The sequence below is a fragment of the Trachinotus anak genome, unplaced genomic scaffold, assembly GCF_046630095.1.
Source record: "Trachinotus anak isolate AG129_WGS33_773 ecotype Australia unplaced genomic scaffold, CSIRO_AGI_Tana_v1 ptg000011l, whole genome shotgun sequence".
Taxonomy (NCBI): domain Eukaryota; kingdom Metazoa; phylum Chordata; class Actinopteri; order Carangiformes; family Carangidae; genus Trachinotus; species Trachinotus anak.
Window position 1 is genome coordinate 2,977,288 of NW_027273862.1, and position 22,835 is coordinate 3,000,122.

The 22,835-nt window shown below is 41.4% G+C and overlaps 1 protein-coding gene across 1 annotated transcript in view; it reads right to left on the reverse strand.

Annotated features, from left to right (window-relative positions):
- The window catches only part of LOC139627414 (neural-cadherin), a 245,134-nt gene extending 231,318 nt beyond the window's left edge, over positions 1-13,816 (reverse strand). Inside the window, exons 1-4 of the mRNA XM_071488143.1 lie at positions 13,395-13,816; positions 11,587-11,812; positions 9,040-9,244; positions 2,172-2,283 (exon numbers count right to left, since the gene is read on the reverse strand). Coding sequence (XP_071344244.1) covers positions 2,172-2,283; positions 9,040-9,244; positions 11,587-11,812; positions 13,395-13,521 — 670 coding nt within the window. The 5' untranslated portion in view covers positions 13,522-13,816. The remainder of the gene's footprint in view (positions 1-2,171; positions 2,284-9,039; positions 9,245-11,586; positions 11,813-13,394) is intronic.
- Between the last annotated feature and the right edge of the window lie 9,019 nt (positions 13,817-22,835).

The window sequence follows — 22,835 nt, forward strand, 5'->3', positions numbered from 1 at the left end:
GAAAAAAGTGTAAGAAGTGACGAATAAATGCGACAAAAAAAATCACAAAATCAATGAACCTTGGTTTGTGTAGAAGAAAACTTGCCTCTGTGCCGTTTATTCACTTTTCACACTAACTTGTTCTCGTCCTGACATCACTAGCAGTAACCTGGCAACCATGCTCGTTCCCAAGACACAGCGGGACCGCGGATAGAGTGCACGTACACAGTGGTGACATCACTCAGAGAAAAAAGACTTTTCTGGGCTTTTTCTGATCTTTGGAAAACTTTTACACAGATTAAAACCCCATGGCTTAAAAATGTAGAATAGAAAGATTGATATTTGGCTGTGTGCACAGCTGGAGGTGTCCTGTTAAAAGTTTTACAGGCCTCTCTTTTACTATTGTGGTCTATGGGAAAAATGCTTTTTTGGGCCGCAGGGGGATTTTTCGCTGCAATACCACGAGTGGCCACTGGAAAAAATTGGCTGCAAGGCTGAGCGGCGGCGCCGTGTCCAGGTCTTATAATACATCCATGGTGTACTCACGGATCCGCACAGTCAGAGATGAAGATGGCGGGAAAAGGCCAAATGGCAAGGTGCAGTTTCAGCGGCAAGGGAATGGAGCGTGCAGCAACACATGGCGGCAAACCACGCTCAAGTACAGCAGCTACAGCCTCTCTCCCACGGTCCAGGGCTCTCCCGGTCCTCACTCTCTCCCTCTTATGGCAAATGTCCGGTCCTGAATCACACAGTTCCTCTTAGTAAATAAGCTACAGGCTAATTCATGGCGAAAAACCCGCAGAATGTCCTACACAAATTAACAATTGCTAACGGCAATGCAGTATAAACAGTGTGAAAGCCTATGAGGAGGCTAAGCTAAAGCTAGCAGCAATTAGCGATTCAGCTCGTTTTTACACGTTACAAATAAACAACAGCACCGAGCACATCAAAACACATGAATTTACCTCTGGCAGCTTCTCAGAGTTCACACACAGCAACCACAGGAGGACTCTCCGTCAGTCTTGGGAATTAGAATTGTTTTCACGTTACTTTTACAGCTTACAGCTATTCTGCTGGACGCCGATAAAGCGACCTCTGCTGTGGCCAACATGCTGCGGCACGTCGGTGACGCTAAACACCTCGTACCTGAACAAGGACTGGACAGGACTGGCTCAGGCTACATACATATGAAGATGAGAGAATAAAGGGATGCTGCACTACCCCACAAACAAACGTGGTCTCCTGTCTTTTGTGCCAACAACCAAATATGAATGGATTTTAAAACTAACACCACCCTTTTATCTCTGACTTTTAACTGTATATGAAATGACTGTTTTTTTGTTGTTGTTTTTTTAACATGTTATAATCAAACATTTTTTTAAACATATTTACACTTCATGAACTATTATTTATTACCAACACAAACATTTTAATATCTGTATATGAATGCATGAAAATAATAGCCACAGGGCTACACTTAAAGGCCCTATTTATAGATTTTGCTTTAGCTACATTGCTAATGCTAGAATTAACAGTTGTTCACTCACCAGTCTAGAGCATCAAACTTCATTCCTTTACTCACCAACAGCTGTTTCCAGCAGTAGAAAGCAACACCAATGTTAATTCTCACTTCTAATGAAGTGAGCATGCTAACCAGCTAGCCCTGGCCTGTCTCATCACTTTCTCATATTGGCTCACTGTAGCCTCCAATCTGCCCTAAAGATGTGGTGCTGCTCAGAGCGCGTATTACAACCCCTTGTCTTGTAAATGCAATGATGACCGAAGGTCTTGCCAAGTGAAATTCACCACCAACCACCTACTCCCAGCAAGAACTTACACTCAGCATCAGAGGATTGTAATTTTAAAAAGAACACCATAACATTTACTCAACTTAAGGTGAGTAATATTTGAGAAAAGAACAAAAGCTAAAGAAAGCAGCAAAATGCATCTCCAGTTCCCCCTGCAAGTATGTATGAAAAGAAAAAGAGTGGAGAAAGCAACAATGTCATTTTATGTTGTCTAAAGACAAAAGTGATGTTCTCCAGGACAAAGTGAGTCTTTTGATTTCTGTGCAGAGGTGCACAGTCAGAGAAGACAAACCAGGAAAATTCCCATAAGTGGGGCCCCTGATGATATGTGATGTAGCCCCCCTCGCCCCCCAGGGATAGCCACTGTTAGTGTGGATGTCTCACCTTGCAACAGGGAGGTCGCAGTCGTCACAGTCTCCGGGACACCATCCTTGCTGTAAATGGACTGGAGGAACTCCGGGACGCAGTCGTTTTCATCGACAATAACAACTCGTACCTGAGAGAGAAGTGAAGAAGAGAGAGGAGAGATTGAAGGACAGAAAGACACATGGAGGAAGCAGGGGTGAGGTGGGGGGTTGACACCTGTCCACATGGAGTGACTGCTCCACTTATGTATAATTCAGCTCCTCATTCTACAATGGTTCTGTTTGAAATTGCATTGGAAAAATGTAAAATATATATATATATATATATATATATATATAGAAGAGTAAAAATGAATGTAGAGTTTTTGTGTTGCTGATCATGTTTCAGTGATGCTGCTCTACATGTTAAGCTAGAATTGGTTACCGGCATTCACAAGTGGAAATTCAGAAGATTAAAAGTCACACTGGCTTGGTGTTATGAAAAATTTTAAATCTGGGATTACTACTTCAGGCACCACCTGGAATTGGTTTTCTTTGGATGGGGAGCTGTTTTCATCTACTAGTAACCCAAATTAACCCTATCCCTTACCAAAAGGAGGCCTCATCTCATCCTCCTCCAAAGGCATGCCCTGACCCTGATCCCCTTGGTTTATTTACACCTCCTCAGTGAGGGAGCTGCTGCAGAGTCGGCACTGTGGTCCCTTCAGTAGGTCAGCAGAGAATGCAATCTTGTGCAGTTTTTTTTCCTCAGAAGCCCTGAGCTAACAAATGAGACTGGATCAGTGTGCAAAGATGAATTTGTATGGTGTGAGCATGTAGGTGCATACGTGCGTGAGACACTGTAATGGTGTTCAGTTCATTAGGGACATGACGGCAAACAGCATCTTCTACCAGATGTTGACTGCCTGATTGGAGCGTTCAGGAGGAATAAATACAGACACGGGCTGCCAGGCGGGCCCATCTTACCCCAGCCCCATGTCTTCAATTCCAAAAATACAGTGGTGTATACACAAACACTATAGATCACTCTCTGATACACACACCACACACACACACACACAGTGAGTGGTGTGTAAATACCACTAGTATTAAGTCCTGGTAGGTAAGATGAAATTCTGTAATATGAGTTAATCCTTCAGCAAAGATCAGCTTCGAAGCAACGAACAACAAAATAAAATCTGACCATGTCAACTCCCTGAGGTGATTTGTGTGTTTGCCAGTGACTGTCAATCTTTGTTTGCTTGTGTGTGTGTGTGTGTGTGTGTGTCTGTGAGCCTATATGCCAGTATGACAGGAAATGGCGAGAGCTCCACAAGATATATGAACTTACAGAGTGTGTGTGTGTGTGTGTGAGAGAGAGAGTGTACAAGGCTGAGGAAAAGCAAGATTGAATGAAAAGAGAGGGGAGTCAGCCGTAATAAAGCAAGATGAGCTTAAACACACGCACGCTGACATGTGTGCACACACACACACCCGGGGCAGCTGCAGGCAGGTCTCAGGCTGGTTAGGTAACTAATGGTGCCGATGAGCTATCACTCCTGGAGGGAGAAACTTGGAAACTACCTGCAAATTAAAGTCATGCTCAGTGGCTCCAGTCCACACAAATACACCACCTCAGCTCGCTGTTCTGACAGAGACAGATTTCTGAAAAGCAGAATAAAATCAAAAGCAAAAACAGGACAGCTACACAAATTCAAAGCAGGGGAATATTTCCCCACAACTAATGCTATGCCAAACATTAATATGAGAAAGGGTGAAAAAAGAAAAATAGAGCATCTGAAATCATGAGGTGCCGGCTTACTGGATCAATATCAACCGAAAAAGGAAGCAGTTCTGACACAAATTCTCTGATAACCAGATTCCTTCCTCTGGTTTAAATAAGTAGTTGAGCTGTCAGCTGCCATTACAGTATGTCAAGTAAGTATCTCAATCAAATGTAATGCATACAGCCATGGGCCATGATTGACATGATGGAAACTATGAGTAGAAAACAACATATGATTAAACTAGAATTATGTGCAGAGTGATTCAAGTAGTTCAATTGCTTTTTGTTACCATTTGTCATGTAGTTAACTATTGAAATAATTTGGGTTCAACAACAGGGAGGAACAATTTTTTATTTATATTTTACCATTGCTTCTCTCCTGTAATCGAACCCCCTCTGACTGGTCCTCCCCACTGTGAAGGCAGCCCAGGTAATGCATATGTCAGGCAGTCACCACCACACACCTGATCTCTCTGTAGTGCATGTGTAAAAAAACAAGGGCGAGTGTTGCTCAGTGCTCACAAACCAACAACATCATCATGATAAACCTCCTGAATCTCAGTTTGAGGAAGAATCATCATGGCTGTACTTAGACAGGTGATGTTTACAAAACCAAAGCTGTTTTCCAGCATTCCTCTACTTACCAAGGGCTGTCTCCAGCCATGGAAAGCAGCGCCAACATTCACTCGTCTCTATCACGTCTTTTCTTCTACTGAGATTAGCATGCTAACGAGCTAGCCTTGGCCTTAAGCAACTCACTGTAGCCTCCAATCTGCCCTAAAGGTGTAGCACTGCACAGAGGGTGTATTGTAACCTCTTGTCTTGTTAACACAACAATGGCCGAAGCTCTTGTCAAGCGACAATCACCACCACCCACTCCCACCAAGAAATGTTCGGCCACAGAGAAAAATTGCACTGTAACATTTTCAGTATCTCATGGGAATTTTTAATTGGTGAAGTTAAGTAGACTAACACAAAAGCAGTGTCATTAAGTTTAATGTAAAGTGGAATTATTGATGGCATGTGACTTTTGTGTATTATATTTTGTTATAATTTCATATCATATGTACATTGATAATTTCTTCATTTTTTTACAAAGTTTGAAATACTTTTTCTAGCTTAAGTAGCTTAAATTAACCAAACTAGATTTCTCCCTATGGTAGCTTTGCTGTAGTTCAACTTATTCCAATGTGAAGTAATTGGTAGCTTGCAAAGTCATGCTTCCCCAACACTGGTGATAATAACCCTCATCCCTGAAATATTTTGATTTAGTTTTTGTCTGCATGTCTTTGTTAACCTAACTGAATTGAAACCAGTGCGAACACAGGTGTTGTTTATGTGGTTTCTTGGAGAGCCAGAAGTTCGGCGGAGTCAAGCACTAACAGGATGGCAACGGCAGAGCAGCCCGCTCAGCTTCACAACCACTCTTCAGAAATCTATGGGTTGCATCACTGAGGCTACAAAGTACATCTTTATATACAGACTGTGCAGAGAACAAGTAACGTGCTGGTGGAAAGCCAGTCGAGCCAGCCTGGCTACAGTTTCCTCATAGAAAATGAAGAAACTCAGATTTGTTGTAGCTGTTTTTCTTTGGAACCAGGATGACGTCACACCTTATCAATCCTTACTTTATCAATCCTTATGTACCAAAGAGGAAGCTTCAATGAAATAAGGTTGGGTTTGCTCCTTTTATATCTTCCTAACACAGGTCATATCAAAGGCATGAGAAATTACACCTCGTAGGAATCTCACCTAGAGGGTTATATTTACATTCATATGTGCTACTGCATAGAACACAGGTATTGCACCTGTAATTACCAGCCACTAATTGGGCAAGTAGAGGTGAGGACATGGCAAGGACAGTCAAGTCAGAGTCAGAGCTGGCAAGTTAGTTGTTGAATAAAAATAGAGAAATAAAGCCCAGAGATGAGTTTGAAAGGAAAATGTTTTAATTATCAGTGTTGTTTATTTAATAATCATTTCACTGGTTCGTCCTCGGCTGGAGAAATTTGCTGCTTTTCAAACATGAAAAGTTTCTTGGTTTTTATTTGTCCGTCTGTGTTTATTTAAAACTAGAATTACAGCCTCACTGCTGTATGCCCCCACAACTCAGATTAATTTCAGGTTACATCCATGTTTATCCATAGTGTTATAAAATATTAACCATTTGTGTGAAATTTTGTCGTAATTGTCGAGTGAAGTTTTGAGTACTGGCCAAAGAGTGTGTTGTGAGGTCACACAGACCTTGTCCTTTGACCTTTGACCCCATCTAATGTAATTCTAATCAGTTCATTCTGAGGTCCAAGTGAGATATCGTATCCACGAGAATGGAATGGACAGATGTACATACATATGGATGGACGTATGGATATCCCAAAAACAATAAGCCTCCGCTCCAGCAGCAAACACCACAATCAGCAGTAAGCCATCTACTCCTGTAAAGGCACCAGTGAAACACACTGCGGCATCACATCCAGATACTCCATAAATGACTGACAGCACAACTGTGCGTTTTATCCAGAGGGAGTGTGTTTTCTAAACTAGTGAGGGATTTAAGGAGGTCTAGTGTTGCAGTTATGAGCTTGCTGTTTTCTTTTATTAAACTTCAATGTCTAGAATACATCAAAGGGACTGTGGTGGGACATTAACCTGCTGCTCTGATGTCTCATAAATTTTCCATTCATATATCAATAATATTCTACAGTATATTTCAATGTTTCATATATATCACATTCAGTGATAACATCATGTTCCTCACTCATCCATTAGCTACACCCCATCTAGTAAGCAGTGTGTTTACCTAGAGTTCATGTACTCACATATACAAAAGTAGTTATTTCCTGTCAGAAGAAAACAAAATATTTCTAGTAAAGTACAATAAATACAATAAATTTATAATCCAGTTTTGAATTCTGACTGTCTTAAGAACTTTGATTTATGTGATTTGAATCATTTTTTCCAAAACTAAACCCATCAGCCAAAGGATATTTTATGTTATCACATAACACACATGCTGGAATGAAGCACTGGGGACAACATACTGTTAGCTATGGTTTGGATGAACTATTGAAAAGGTACTACATATATTATTTTTAGTAAAACAGTGGGGATGTAAATCATATGAATATTTTAACAGCTGAATGTGTACAGCTGAGTGTGGATCATGCCTTACCGCCACCATACACTATATCAATAAACCACTTAAGCTTTGTTGCAGCCATTCAGCCCTCCATTATCCCCTCAACTGCTCCAATGTGATGTAATGACTGATACTGTAATTCTGTTCAGGAGGCAGCAAAAAGAAAGTATTGGTGCATTATGGCACGGAGCATCTGTAAAAGGCTTACTCCGTCAACAAGATTAGCCTACACAAAGCCATTTTCCCACTGTTGATGCAGAACACTACGCACTCAGCGCTGGCCAGCAAATCCTTTTACAGATTAAGCTCACTTACAGCATTTTTTAGGCAAAAATATTTGAGACAAAATTCAGGGTAGAACAAACATTTTTTTTTAATAGAGCACCATATTAAAAGTATCCTGGAAGACAACTTCACTAATTTGTAAGGCAAAACAACTTCTTTTAAGAACTGTCTTTAAATAAAATAGGTGCTATCTGGTGGTGTTAAACTGAAGCCAACATGGAAGCTCCTCAAATGGCCATTTGAGGCTGGCTGCAAAAGTGAGCTGATCCCCATAGACTCTCATGTTAAAAAGTCCAACTTAACAGCTGAAATAAATATGTTTACAGCCTGGTACAAAACTGCTTTAGTGTCTACAGTTAATTTCTTCCTTAATGACAACTGCACGGGGGCTGAATTTTTATATAACTAAATAAGTGCTAATGACGTTATTAAACCTGCATGTGGCGAAGTCTTTTCCCAGTCTCTTTTCTCATTTGTGGATAGCTAGGAGTTAGGTGGAGTCAGGGGCTGCCAAGATGGCAACGATGGAGCAGCCCACTCTGAACCTCAAAACCGCTCTTCAGGAACCTGTGGGTGACATCACTGAGGCTATGTCCATCTTTATTTACAGTCTGTGGTGAAACTGCACAGACAGAGAGGTGGCTGTGGGGCCATGGGTTCCAGTCTAGAGGATACTGGCTTTGCTGATGGGACAACATGTGGAAGTTCAAAAAGCTTACTCTGGCTCCAGAGAGCAGCCATAGGTGCTGAGGAGGACAGGAGTGTGGACAGACAAGGGCACATACCAAATCCTTTCCTGTCTTTCTTTCTGTCTTTCTTTCTTTCTCTCTGTCATTCTCCTCTCACGACTGGATCCAGCAACCCTCCTCTCATCCCCTCATTTCTCTCTTTTCTCCCTCTCTGTCTCCACTCAGACTCATGGTGCTCTGCGGTCCACAGAGGCCCAGAGCGGAGCAGTTGAGGACAGATTGGTTCAGCAGGACATGTTTTAGCCTGAGGCCAGAGTAATGACGGAAACCAGACCAGATGCTTCGATGCCTGCAGCGGTCAGCCGCTGTTCTCTCTCACTTCCTGACAACACAAGGAAGTCATTGGGAATCCCAGAGCAGCCATTCCAGACAGACAAGTCTATTTGGGTTTGACTGAAGACAATGTTCATGCTTTTAGACTAAAATGGAAATACAGTTGTCCTTTAGGTTGAGAATTTTATGTCTCTCTTACAATTGATTCAGAGTGAGGGAATCAGATAACATCCTGACAAAAAAAAAACAAAAACAGAACCATCAAGAGGCCCTAAAACCAGACTATCATTTTAACTGCAACATTCACAACTATTACCATCCATGCAACAACTGTAAGTCAATAAAACTAAATCTAGCAGCATTTCAGTTCAAGGATGTTTCAGAGAAGCCTGAGATTTTATGGCCGTGTGCGGTTATTTTATTGTCTGCATATAATCGACACTGCTCACCACAATTCAACAGCTTTCTTGCAGCCAACTCTCCCTGTACTGGGTCTACAACGCTGCCCCAGAGCAAATGACAATAACTTGAAATACAGCAGATCACGCAGTCAGCTGTGCTGCATGATAAACAAGAACGAACGAAACAACTTCTGACTTGGTAGATGACATGTTAAGTTGAAAACCTGTCAGATATCAGATATTACACTTGTAATTCACATCATGCACACACTAACCTCTGCTGCGCTGCTCATGCTGTCCAGGCCCTCACTGGCTCGCACCAGCAGCAAGTAGCGATGCTGGTCGCTCTCGTAGTCGATAGAGCGGGTCAGGCTGATTTCACCAGTCTCCGCTGAGATGGAGAAGAGACTGCTGGGATTGATAAGGAGGCTGTAGCTGATTGGTTTCTTCTGGAAGGACACAGCAGGCGTGACCAGGAAGCTGGGGAGACACAAAGAGAAAGTTCACCACTGACTGAGTGTGCAGTACAGTTTGGGGTAGTGTATATATCTGCATGTTGTCTCCCAAACATGCTTGAAGGCCTTTTCCACTATGGGAAATTAACCATAACCTGGAGCTTCCATCACCTGAATTGAGGACCCGGTCAGGCACTGGGGCATTATTATGGATATTTTTCATGTTTGCACATAACGACTTCTAAATGAGAGCCACATGTTGTCAGACACCATGAAAACAACAGTTTAAGCAAACAAATAAATGACAAGGCAGCAAAACACAAATACTGGATATTCTGAATCAGATCATTTGTATTTAGAAACTAACTTGTTCTGAAGTGTTTTGCTACGTTATCGACAGCAGTGTTTTGCCATGTTGCAAAGCTGTGTGCAAACAAACTGTTGCCTTGCATGGCCCTGAGAGTATGCCTACCTGGACCATGGGATTCAGCACCACCTCCTGAACAGTGGCTGCCACTGGCTACAGGTCAAGTTAAAGGTCAAGTTACCGTCGTGGAAATGACATAAAAGCAGAGCCATGCAGAAGAAACCAGAGTTGACTACAGAAGACCAAATAATTAAGTAAAAAGTGTACCCCAGTATGTGCCAAATAGACGTTAGTAGATTAGAGTAAGGAAGACTCAATTATAGCACATTTCTGTGCAGAAAGAAAATGAATACTTTTTATAGTGATGTGGAGCAGATAAGCTTTGTTTAGAATAAGTTTGTGTATAGCAACGTGTACTGAAGTAGAGAGGGGCAGACTGAGGTATGCATGTATCTATACAGCAGTGTAGGCAAGGTAAGGCAAGGGAAATTTATTTGTATAGCACATTATTATACACAGAGGTCATTTAGTGTGCTTAACAGAAAAAAAGGATATAAAAGAGTAAGTAAAGTAAAAAGCATAATAAGAAACAGTATGCAACCTGAAATTACGTGAAGTATATCTATACAGATGTATTTAAAGAAGCAAGAGGACCAGAGGTGAAAAGAAGGTTACATAAAACCCAGCGCAGGCTCTTTATCGTACCATGAAAAATATGTTTCCATATCCAATTACTGTATTCTGCCATGGCAAATTTATGATTTAAAATGATCAGACTGATGTTCATTGCAGCTAACTGTGCTCTGCTGTTGTGCATGACATTAGAAAACTCAGCATAAACTTAAACAGAAACAGAAAAACTTCAATAACTACTTCCTCTAACTTTGAATTACAAATTGTTTGGAATTAATACTTTTGAAAACAAAAACTTTTTTAAAGTTATTTGTTTGGGCATTTTTTTGCCTTTATTCTGGCAGCTACAGTGAGAGAGAGAGACAGGAAAGTCAATGAGAGAGAGAGAGGAGGACTTGTTACAATTCCACTAAAAATCTATACCACTGAAATATCACTAGGACCTCAGTGGAGCACCTCAGGGTCAAGAAGCGTGGAAGAGGACCAGCTAAGAATAGAGCAGACTGACATATCTAAGAGCATATGAAGTGAAGAGAAGAGCAGTGTACAATGAAGTCAAGCATATTTCTGCACTGAGTGCACTGAGGGTGTGGGGGTGGGGGCCTTACAGTAATAAAATGCTGAGCTGCATTGGTGCTTGTTATTTATTGGACTTGCTGTCCAACCCTTACACAATTTCCATGATGAAATCAGTGTAAACAACAGACTGGAATATCCACTTTACTGGTTTGCCAAATGTGTCAGTCACACTGAGGAAGCTGGAGGGGGATAATGAGACCAATTCAAGGACACTAGTCATAACTGCACCACTGCACTCAGACCTCAGTGTGTGTGTGTGCATTTATGTGTGCATATGTAAAGACACGCAGGCCTACGCAGTGTAATGTGTGAAGGTGTGCAGGCATGTGACAAGCATATTTAAACACATATCACACTGATGTACAGTGATCTCATATGGAAACTGTTCATTACACCTGCTGCTGCATCCCTGTGCAAAGGCAGTGCGTTTACTCATGTGCTACATACAATAATGCACAAGGCTCAATGTGTCATGCTTACAGTGTTGAAACACACTGTATTTTGCGGTCAAACATGAAGATGTGTCAGCTAGAGAAAGAAAGAAATATTATGTGTGCACATTAAATATATAGGATGAGTTCATCTAAGTATTCAAGTAAAACGAATGTTCATCTGAGTGGAGATCAATCATGTCTGTGGCAGAGAGAAATTTGTATTTGTGTGAGTGTGTGAAGTGTATAAACCACTTCTTGTGGATGCCTAGTGGGGAAATGTGGGTTAAAAAAATCATTCTGTCTAGGTAAAGGCTTTTTTTCCCTCCTTGTGTGAATGTGTGTGTGTGAACTCACGGCTGTCCTTCAGGGGTGTTTTCGGGTATGGCAATGGTGAAGGAAGCGTTCGTGAACTGCGGCGGCCGGGCTCCAGCCACCACGGAGACAACAGCAGGGGCGCTGCGGCTGCCCAGCCGGTCGGCAGCCACCACTGTCAGCAGGTACTCCCTGTCCTGCTGCAGGGGGAGGCCTGTGGTTCGGACCTGGCCGCTCTTCCTGTCTACCTCAAAACGACCGTCGCCACCTGCAGATAAAAGCAATATGTTTGCTGATTGGAGTTTGATGAACAATTTCCAACATGTCCTCCACAGAGCGAGCGGAACAATAATGACTAGACTGGTTGGACATGATATGGACAGCCAATGGATCAAAGATAAAATGTTGAAATAAAAACAATACACAGATAACAGCAGAACATAAAAGGAATAAAAGCTAAGGGAAAAATAACATTTTATGTATGTGTAAGTCTGCATGTAGGAGAGGCTAATAATGATGTTAGAGGTGATTTGAAGAAAACACTGTGAACACTGGAAGGTAAGAGGTGACAGATATTGTAGCTGTACATACAATTAAATCATAGATGATAGCAGAATAATAATAAGAGTGTTTCTCACTAAAATAATGAGCAGGTAAACTACAGAGATGCAGAAGTTTATCTGTGCTGATCTTGATCTCTTTCTTCCAGAGTTCTTCCTGTGATTTCACATTGACAAGTGCTTTCAGCTTAAAAGCAAAGGCTGGCAGGGCACATAGCAACTTTGGGACGTGGAACAGCCTCTCTCGTTTACAGCTCAGAGTCAACCAGTGCAGAGGACTACAAGGCAAGGTGGGGGTGGTGTAAATCCTGCTGCCTTCAAGAGCTGTCAAAACTACTGTAAATGTGTGTTGACTGTGCGCCAATGAAGTGATAAATATGGCTGGACAGTCAGTTTTACAAGTGGTTGAGATGTGAAATGCAAGGAGCAGAGAGACAGAAATGTGGATGCTAAAATTCATGGCCAGGGTACAAAAAGACTTTCATCCAAAACATACTGCACTTACAAACGATGCCTTCTATTAAAAAAACCGAACCAAATGGCCAAAAGTAGGCATTGAGAGGTGTCATTAAACCTTAGATGTGTGAAACATTGATTCAAACCTAGACACTAACGTCAATGTTTACACTTCTTTTCTTCTAATTTCTGTTGGAGGACCGTCTCTTTATAGGCTGTAGTTTGACAGATTTCAAAATGGGCAGAAGAAAACATTACATGAAGACTATAAGAAAAGCAATTATTTCTCCCACAGAGAAATTATTTACAAATAACTACATGATCTACACACTGGCTCAGCAGAGGCTCAAATTGGACAGGATGCAACAGAAGCAGACTTGATTTTTTTGTCATGGGAGACATTTAGAAAAAGTATTTACTATTATATGTCTATTCCCTCTGTATCATACATACCAATCAAATAATTGATAAAATTTGAACTCATTTTGAAATTGGAATACCCACAGTGAATATTTAGAGTTTTTTAAAATATAAATCAGTTTAGTGTGTACGATCTAAACAAATGTGGACTATTTAACCTTATACCCCTCATGTCACATTGTAGCTGACATATAAAGGCTGTAGATTAAAGTGGTGGTACCTTTCACACGGTTAAATACCATTTAACGTATAAGGGCTCACTCTGCTCTATTTAAGCATCCTAGTGCCAGTGAAGCAGCACCCACAGTACTGGGGTCCTGGCACTCACCCAGCTACCCAGACCTCAAGTTAGGAATAAAATATTACCCTTACTTTACATTTCAATGTTAAGCTAAAAGAAGAAAAATAACCAACCATCAGACAGGAAGTACTCCACTTCACCATTGTTGCCTTCATCCCCATCCTGGGCGTGGAGCTTGTAGACCAGCGAGCCTGCAGGGGCATCAGGTGAAACCACAGCGAGGTAGGGGGCAGGAACCATGCTCCATTCTGGGACATTGTCATTTACATCTGTCACAGTCAAATCCACTCTGACCAAGTACCACTCTGGACCTGGGGATAGAAGAGAGGCAAGAGAGGGCAGTTTAGACAGGGTTGATCATGACGACTTTCAGACAAAGCTTAATGCAGATACCAAATTTGAGAGGGTTGTTGAATGTAAACTTAATTAAATGTATGAAATACTTTCTGGGTTTCTGGGAATATGATATAACTAGAAGACCACAGGGCTGCAATGTTTTTCTGCTTACAGTAAAAATTGCAGAGCTTTCAAAGTTCAGAAACTTTGAACACCTGCAGGGCAAATATTTTAGCATCCTAATATTTTTGTGAGCAAACCTTACTTTGTGTTTGACTTACAAATTTACAGCGCATTCCTGCAAGCAGAGTTACATTATACCAAACAATATGTTTGTGAAGTTGGTTAGGGCCAGTAGAAACATTGCTCTGCTAGACAAATTCACTTCCATTACAACAGCCACATTAGCCACATTAAGAACAAAGCAAATGACAACTCATAGTAGGAGTGGATGATCTTGCTTTTACATGTGATCTACCTTTCAGGTGAATCGAACAGATCGCATCTTTAAAATGTTCTATATTTAGATATTTAATTTCAAAAGTTCAGTTGCTGCTAACCAGTCCACTATCGACTTCTTCTTCCGGCTCTCAACGAAGGCGGTCGCATCTTCCCCCTCTCTCCTCTCCCTTTTTTTCCCTGCCTTGCATCTCACGTCTCGTCCTGTCTTGTCTAAACCTTGGAAGCCTCTCTCCGCACTGCTCTCTAAATCTAAAATCATGGAATTGGTCAACTGGTCTCTCAACGCAATTGACAGGATCTTCTCGACGAGAAGCCCGGGTTCGGGGGAACCTGTCTGCCCTGGCGGAACGTACACCGCTGGTTACATGAGGGACTCCTGGGAGCAGTGGAGGGTCGTGTGCCTGGCGAGTCTTTCCGTTGAGGACATCGAAGATCTCTATATATTCGGAACTGTGATATCAGGCTTTCTGCTGATTGGATTAGGCATTGCCCTGGTGTATCTGAAAATTCGGAAGACGGTGACAGCAGTCCAAATCCCCACGCTGCCCGACATAATTGATGGAGTGAGTAAAGCTGTAAGCACTCAGACTGTGATTGTGAACCGCAACTTGGGAACCACCTTGGAAGGAGCTGTCAACACCCTGTCTGTGGCAATAGACAGAGCTGTTAACGCTCAGACTGTGGTCATAAATCGCAATATGGGTCACATCTTGGAGAAGCTTTCAGCTTTGCAAAGGAGAATGGATGGAGATGACCAGAATGGACAAACAGAGTAAGCCGTGTCTATTGAAATACGACTGCTCGCCCTAACCCAAACAATCATAATCTAATCTGCGTTCCGGCCCCCGCAGCACCAGCCTTGGCCAAGGCCGGTGCTGAAACAACTCCCCCACGAGATCGCTGCAGTGAGACGCTTCTACTCCTACCCCTCCCTCCTTTCCTCCACGGACACCTGTTGATTGTTGACTCCGTCCGGGACCCGATCAAGGATGTCTCCATGGCAACTTGCTGTGTTATCGCGATGACACCCTGCGAACTGAGGCACTGATTGTGAACTAGACGAAGCGACTCTCCAGGCCTATGCACACACACACATTCACGGCACTCCTCACATGTACACATGCAACTCACCCCAACCCCCCAACCCCATCCCACGCCTTCGCCGCTTCTTCCCATCCAGTGCAGCGGGCGGGTTCCGATGGCGGCGCCTCAATGGCAGCGGCTAAGGCTGGCTGCCTGTCTGTACTGGAACCCCCCCCCCCCCCCCCCTCCCCCCTCCCCTGGAGCAAGTTGTTTGCGTCGATATGTTGTAAAATGTGCTTATATATGCTTATGTTGCCTAGGTTTTTTTTATTAAATCCACACTGTACCCCCCCCGGAGTATAGTTTGGGTTTATTTCTTTTTTTTTCTCCTCTCCTCTCCACATGTTTCTCCCCCTTCCCCCCCCCCTTTTTTGCTACAGTCATCCTGTTATGTGTTGACGGGGTGATTGTTGTAATTTCGCTGCAATTGTACTTGTACTGTTACAGTGACAATAAAGCCAATCCAATCCAATCCAACTGTTCAATAGCTAGCCCACTAACTGCTAACTCCTGTGTTCTCCTCTGATGCCTCTGCGAACCTGGCGTAGTGATGCATGTACCAGCAGAACAAGAACCACCTTCAACACCTTCAGTCCAAGACTGGTGGAGCTGCAGTCCACCCGCGGGACAGGAGACCTGTCTGAAGGCAGGGCAACCCCAAGCAGGATGAGCTGGCACTAGGCGGTCAGCTGCGACTGAACTTTCAAATCAAAGCACTTACATTAAGCACCTCATTAATAAATACAGCGCTGTCCAAACGAATACTCCACATAAGGTAAACAAAATGTGTGATTGGTAGTGACACAATTTGTAAACAGAAGATAGCCTTATGGGAGAACAATTGCAGCGAGCAAATAACTGAAATAAGTGACAAAACGCTAGAAAGATAATAATCTTAACTTCTGGTCAGGACTTTCGCAATAACATCAGAGTGGAAACAGAATGCAGATTGTAATTAACTTGTTCCTGTTCATATTGTTTCTTTCTTTTGGTTTCTATCTTTTTAAGAGTTTCAAGCATCCTTGCCTCACACAGACAAAAAGGAAGTGAGGTTGTGTTTGCAACATTTATTTCACTCCAGCTCCCAAAGTCTATGTTACCTGTTGGTCTTTTCTTTTTTTTTTTTTTTTTGTCTCTGCAGGTTTCAGTTTAGAGCACCTCTGTGGTTAAGTAAATCATGTGACCTACTATTCAACTTCAACCAGCTGTGCTGCCCAGGGAAACACAGGTTTTGTTCATACCTGCCACAACATGCACCTTGGGTTATCTGATCACAAGGCGTAAATGCACCAGACACATTGAGGACACAGTGAGATCTGATCACTCAAACTACATGCAGAGGTGGTCTTAGCCACATATGGTCTCATTCTTACAGCAGCATGAACCGTAATGTGTCCTGGACCACATTAAAGGACTCCCTAATCAACTGATGTCGTCTGCCACAGTCTAATTAGTCCAATGTTTTACACTCACAGTGTTTCCCATACATTGTTTTTATCTGTGGCTGCCTCCCACAATATTGATTTTCTATTTTTATTTTACTTTTTCAAATGGCAAAAACGTTATTTCATTTCAGAGCATTGATTTGCTCAAACCCTCCTTGCCCCATTCCCCCTCTCTCTCACGCACACACAAACACATACACAAACACACACACACACACACACACACACACACAAACACACTGACAATGGACCCATCTGTCATAGTCCAACTGGCTAAAAACAACAACAACAACAACGCATTTGCTCTTGGCAAACAGAAATGATGTACATGTTTATTTGCATATAGAGCGGGGAAGTGGGATTCGATCACAAGTTGTCACTCGAGACGCATGTGGAGACGCATTCTAATATGTACAATGTGCAAGAGGAATAGGGGAATGTGCAATACTTCACAACATAAAGTACAAAGAATGTATGAAATGAACAGAACTGTCTACCTGTGATTGGATCACCCACGACACATGTTACTGACAGGTGTGAACAGGGCCATGACATCATTCCAGCAGCCAGTACAGACTAGCTGTGCAGTGCAGCCAGTTCGAAAATATCATAAATGTAAACAAACCAGTGCTAACAACTAGAGGAGGAGGAGCACCTACTATATGTATGTTTTGGTCAGGTAAATGTAAAATATAAAATTTCCCTGTTGTAAACACCAGACTTCTGCTGCAGCAAACAACACTCCCTGCAAGTTAAAGCTCATGTGAGAAGTTTGCTTGTGCTAAGATTTTCTATCTTTCTTATAATTATATAGGAAACACAATATTTTGAGGTTTTGGACTGTTTGCATAGGACAGAACATTCAATTTGGACTGCATTCGAAGTTATGATGGGTGTTTTTCTCTATTTTTTAATATTTCATGGACCAAACAAATACAGAAATATATTCACAGAGAAAATAATTGACAGATTAGTTGACAGTGAAAATAATGATTGGCTGCAGTCCTCTACAATCTCTGGCTTGGCTGCCTGCTAACAAAGCAAAGCACTGCTGCACTTCACACCATGTATTAATAATGAAGACTCCTGGTGTTAAAGACATGGCAATAAGATGGAAACCAGTTCTTTATATGATTCCAGTGGAGAATTCAGGCTGATGATTAAGCAAAGTAAAAGCAGGTTGTAACAAAAGAGGTGATTAGACCCAGCATGGATTCAAATCTAAATGAGATTTTACCCCGCCCCCCCAACAAAAAAAAAAAAAAATGCTAACGTCAACCATCGTTTTTCTTCTCTTCCACTCTTATTCAGTTACTCTGGATTCAATTCAGCCATCATCTCCCTCAGTTTCTTTCCTGAAGTACTGCTCTGTCTGCACTCACAGTAAACAGCAATCACGTTGACAATGGTAAAACATACTAAGGTTCCACACAGACCTCATCAGAGCATACACACACACACACACACACACACACACACACACACACACACACACGCAAAGGCAATGCTACACAGCAGTGTTTGTTGGTCACAGCAGGGAAGCAGAGGAGTAATTTCAGGGCTGGAGCTGGAGGATTTGCTCTCAGTTGTATCAGTTCTGGTACCTGTTGATAAAAAAATGGCTGATACTTATTCTTAGGAATGGTTATATCACCCAATGATATATCTGTAATCGTCCTACACTTATCTGCTGTGGCCTGAACAGCAGGTCCAGACGATGAATTTTCTCCATATTTTACCTTCTCTGGCTGCATTAACAAACCCAAGAAGGGAAATGAGAAAAGGTCTTTGTGTGTGTGTAGAGAGAGGAAAGCAGGAGAAAAAAAAAGAAGTATCTTCAGAAGTAAAGGGTGCAATCAAGTAGGGAGGGCACAGCAAGAGAAAGCAACAAGAAAAATAAGAGTTGAGTGTCGCATGAACAGGATTAAGAGCGAAATGCAGAGGCTGGGAAATGACCCTGTGGTTGTTATAGAAACAGCAGAACAATGAAAAGTGGAAAATGGAAGAATTAAGAAGAGAAGGCAAAAAGAAAAGAAAAAAAACAAGCAAGCAATTGCATAAATCAATGGCATTAGAGAAGGGAGGAAGCAAGGGAACATTACAAGGAAAAACATAAGCGGACATCAAAAGAAGATGGAAAAGTGGAATTAACCAGCCACATATTACAAAAAAATATAGCACGGCACTTAACTCTGGGGTTGAACCAATGTATTTGTTGATGCTCTCTATCTTGCTCTCTCTCTCTCTCTGTCTCTCCCTCTCTCTGTATCCCTCCCTCCCTGTGGTCGTAACAGATTCAGAATTAATTGGCAAAAGGACAATGCAGCTTTGGGGAAGAAGGGATGGCATTACCCAGATAATAAATCACTGGGCTAATATACAGAGCACTATGCCAAAATGCATCTTACAGCCACACACATGCAAGCACACACACACACACACACACACTCCTTCCTAATAACGATCATCAGTGGATTAGTAGCTAATGAAGGACAATAGGGAGATACAGCTTGGTGCTATTGCCATCCCTCACACTAATGCATCTCACGAAATATAAAGATATGTCACAATCCTTAGAAAAAGTGGGACTTGCAATTACTAATAGTGCTACAGAAGCCTTTCATGGCCACTGTCCTCATTTGGCCCAATAGGCAGCAAGTCTAAGCGTTGTTACATATTCATTTTTTCACTGTGCTTCCTTGTTATCTTGTTGTCAGTACGTATACAGTATGTATACTGTGTCCCGAAACCCTGCACACAAACACCTCTAATGAAAAATGGGAGGTTTCATTTGCTGATTATTGTTCATGGTAATTGATTTTTGTCATGATCAGAACACTAACTGTGGACAAGGATGGATAAAAGTTCATATTCTCTATTACAAAGATTCATTTTCTGTCTATTCACAGCAGACATTTTAATTGTCATTTCAAGAAAAGCACTGAGGGAAACAATACAATTAGCGATGACTGTTATAGTAATAATGCAAATGTCAAAATGTCTGCTTAGTCACTACACCCCAAACCCTGCAGGGTTTTTTTGAAGATGATACAGATATCAATAATGATTTATACCAATAGCAACATTTTGGCAAATACAGCATTGATAGTAATATATACAAAAAACACTATATTGCTAATAGATAAAATCCTTGATCACACACACACACACACACACACACATATATATATATATATATATATATATATATAGCAATATGAACCATGATATAGTACATTTCGTACTTTCTATTGAAAATCTTCTTGATGAATTACAGACAGAATTAAATAGATTTTTTTTTTTTTTGGCTCATTCAGTCAATTACTAACAGATAAATCACAGTAAAAATTATAAATACACTACTCACTGTATGACACACTGTGTACAGTATATTGTCATACTGTCAAAACATAATATGTGACACTAGTATCCACAGCCAAGTTAATTTAGAGACTTTAGCATGATGAAAAAGACCAATTTCATGACAAATGACAGCTTTTGCAAATCATTTTCCATCAGCTCAAATTCGGATGGATATCTGATGGATTTCTTCACACCACAAAATGGGAGAGCACTAAAAACTTAGTGCTGCAATGCTGAACTCCACCAATTTAGCACTGCAGTGCTATAACATCATTGGAATCATGACAGACAATAACTAAATTATTGCAGCAGGACCAGATGTATGTATCATCGTTTTTATTCCATGCATTCCTCTTCCTTGTCAAAAACCTGGTGCCTCCATGCTTACAGACCTCTGTAGCTGCTTCATTCCTACATTTTTTTATTTCATCCTTGCAGTTTTCAGCTCCAGCTGATGCTCGAGTATCATCCCTTGAGGCAACTAATCAGATTTCATGCAACTTCAACTGGAGCCACAAAAGGCTTTGTGCAACTTTTCAAATGTAGTTAGGCTGCAGCTAACAATTATTTTTATCACCATATTATCTGTTCTTCATTTTCTCAATTTATGAATTAATTGTTTTTTCTAGAAAAAAATTTTGAAAAATTAAATGTTAATTTCCCACAGTCCAAGATTGTGTCTTCAGATGTCTTGTTTTGTTTGACAAGTAAGCAAGTATGACAGAAAAAAAGGGATAAAATCTGATTCAGGGAAACGTTTGACTAAAGAGACAAGAAACAATGTGACTTATAGAAAATGTGATCTTACTTTTGAGATATTCATCAAAACAGGCAACCACAATAACTCGGTACAGCTCTTCTGTCTGACCCTCTTAAAACTTTTCGCTGTATACTTTTTATTTCAATCACTCAACTCTAAACATAACAGTGAGATATTGTATTAACTATATTTCTATATTTCCAAATTTGGGATCAATAAAGCACATCTATCTAAATACCAGTGGAAGCCCAAAGAGGTTATCATTCGGCGTGACCTCATCTCATCCAACTCACTAATAATGATTTGTTGATAACAAGAGGATGAATGTCAGACTTTTCGAAGTGGAGATAGAGTTGCTGTCTCAGGTGGGGTGAAGTAAGGATAAGCAGGTAGCACAGCACCAAGAGCTATTACTCCTTAATAAAAAGTGATTAGTGTTGGAAATGGCTAGATTTTCTGTCACGTATACAAGTGTCTGACTCAACTATAGATAACACAATGACTCAAAGACTGACTGACTGATTCATGAACCATCTATTTGGGTATTTTTATGCTTTTATTTAACAGAAAAGTGGAGACCGACAGGAAATACAGGAGAGAGACACACAGGTGAGAGTCCAGGGACCTGCTGCTGAGGGGTTATTATGGTATGCAATAAGGTATGCAACCTAACCACTCAGCCTCCAGGTCGCCATCTGATTCTGTGAAAATAAACATATAATATCTGCATGTGGACCGGCATCCTTGAGCACTGTCTGTTCACAGAATCACCAGCTGCCATCTCCGATCGACTGGATATATTCAGGTCACCTCCTTGACCAATTTTTAATTAAAAGGAAGCTCTTCTCCATTTGCAGCTCACAGAGGACTTATGAAATAGTACTTTCATTTAAAATTCCCTCTATTCTAACATGTTGACACTGATAAACTTCACAACTGAAAACAGCATCTTTCTTACGTTACATTGAAGAAGTTGCAAAGACAGAGATGGAAAGAGCTCAAGTTCACCCTGTTGACCCTGTCATGTGTGTGTGAACCTGCTGGTTGAATGGCTGTGATTGTTTTCTTTGATGTAATTTCACTTTGATTCATCACTTGTGGACGTCTAGCTTGCTAGTTCTTCGTTACCTTCTTGTTGCATTCTGTAAAGTCGACCAAACAACCTCTTCTGATTTGAATTCTAATATCGCCGCAGACGGCTTGAAACAAAGCATCCAGCCAATGTTTTACTTTAACCACTTAAGCCTGATACAAACTAGAAGGTGAGGTCAACAAAGAGAGAACCTCTTAACAATATTCAACTTTATTGCTAGATACTGAGTTCCCAGCATTCCTGTCAGTAAAAGTAAGTCTTGTCGCACCTTTGGGCAACTTCTTGTTTCTCTCAACTCTCAACCACGTTTTGCATAAAAGGTTTCTTTCACTGATCTCTTTGAAAAGCTGAGGTACCTATGAAATACATCCACCACTGCTTGTGATTCAAATTTTTTTGGGTGAAATATCCCTGCCTTTTCTTGCTAGCCATACCTCACATTAGGTCAAAGACCTGGGTTGTAGACTGAAGTTGAGCCAAAAATGGACTCCAGACCTTGGTATGACTCCTGTACTGTGACAAGATCTCCCCTCTCTCTCTGACACAGGTCCTTGCAAACATCCCTTCTTATGAGGAAACCCTCTTTTGTGTTTTAAATGTTGCTAATAAAAGTTTACAGTGATAGTTTGGGTTATCTGACATGGGTTTGTGTGAGGTACTTATCTATAGTCAATGTATCACCTGCAGAAGGTTAGGATCAGTGTGGCCCCAGTTTGGAGAAGCGGCAGGTTCACCGGCACAGAAGCTGAGAGATGTACTGCTGTGGACAAGGCCAGCCACAAAAACTCAAAAGTATTAGTGCCACAGATCAACTGTTTGAATAAGACAGAGCTACGCGTGGTTGAAAAAATGTTTGATGGCAAGATAAAGCAGTGAAAACATTCAAAATAAAGCATACACTTAAACTGAAATTATGATTTTTCTATGGGCACTATTTTTTTCTTAAGTAGCTGAAACTCATTTTTGCGGATGGCCTCGTCCACAGCAGCACATCGCTCAGCTTCTGTGCCGG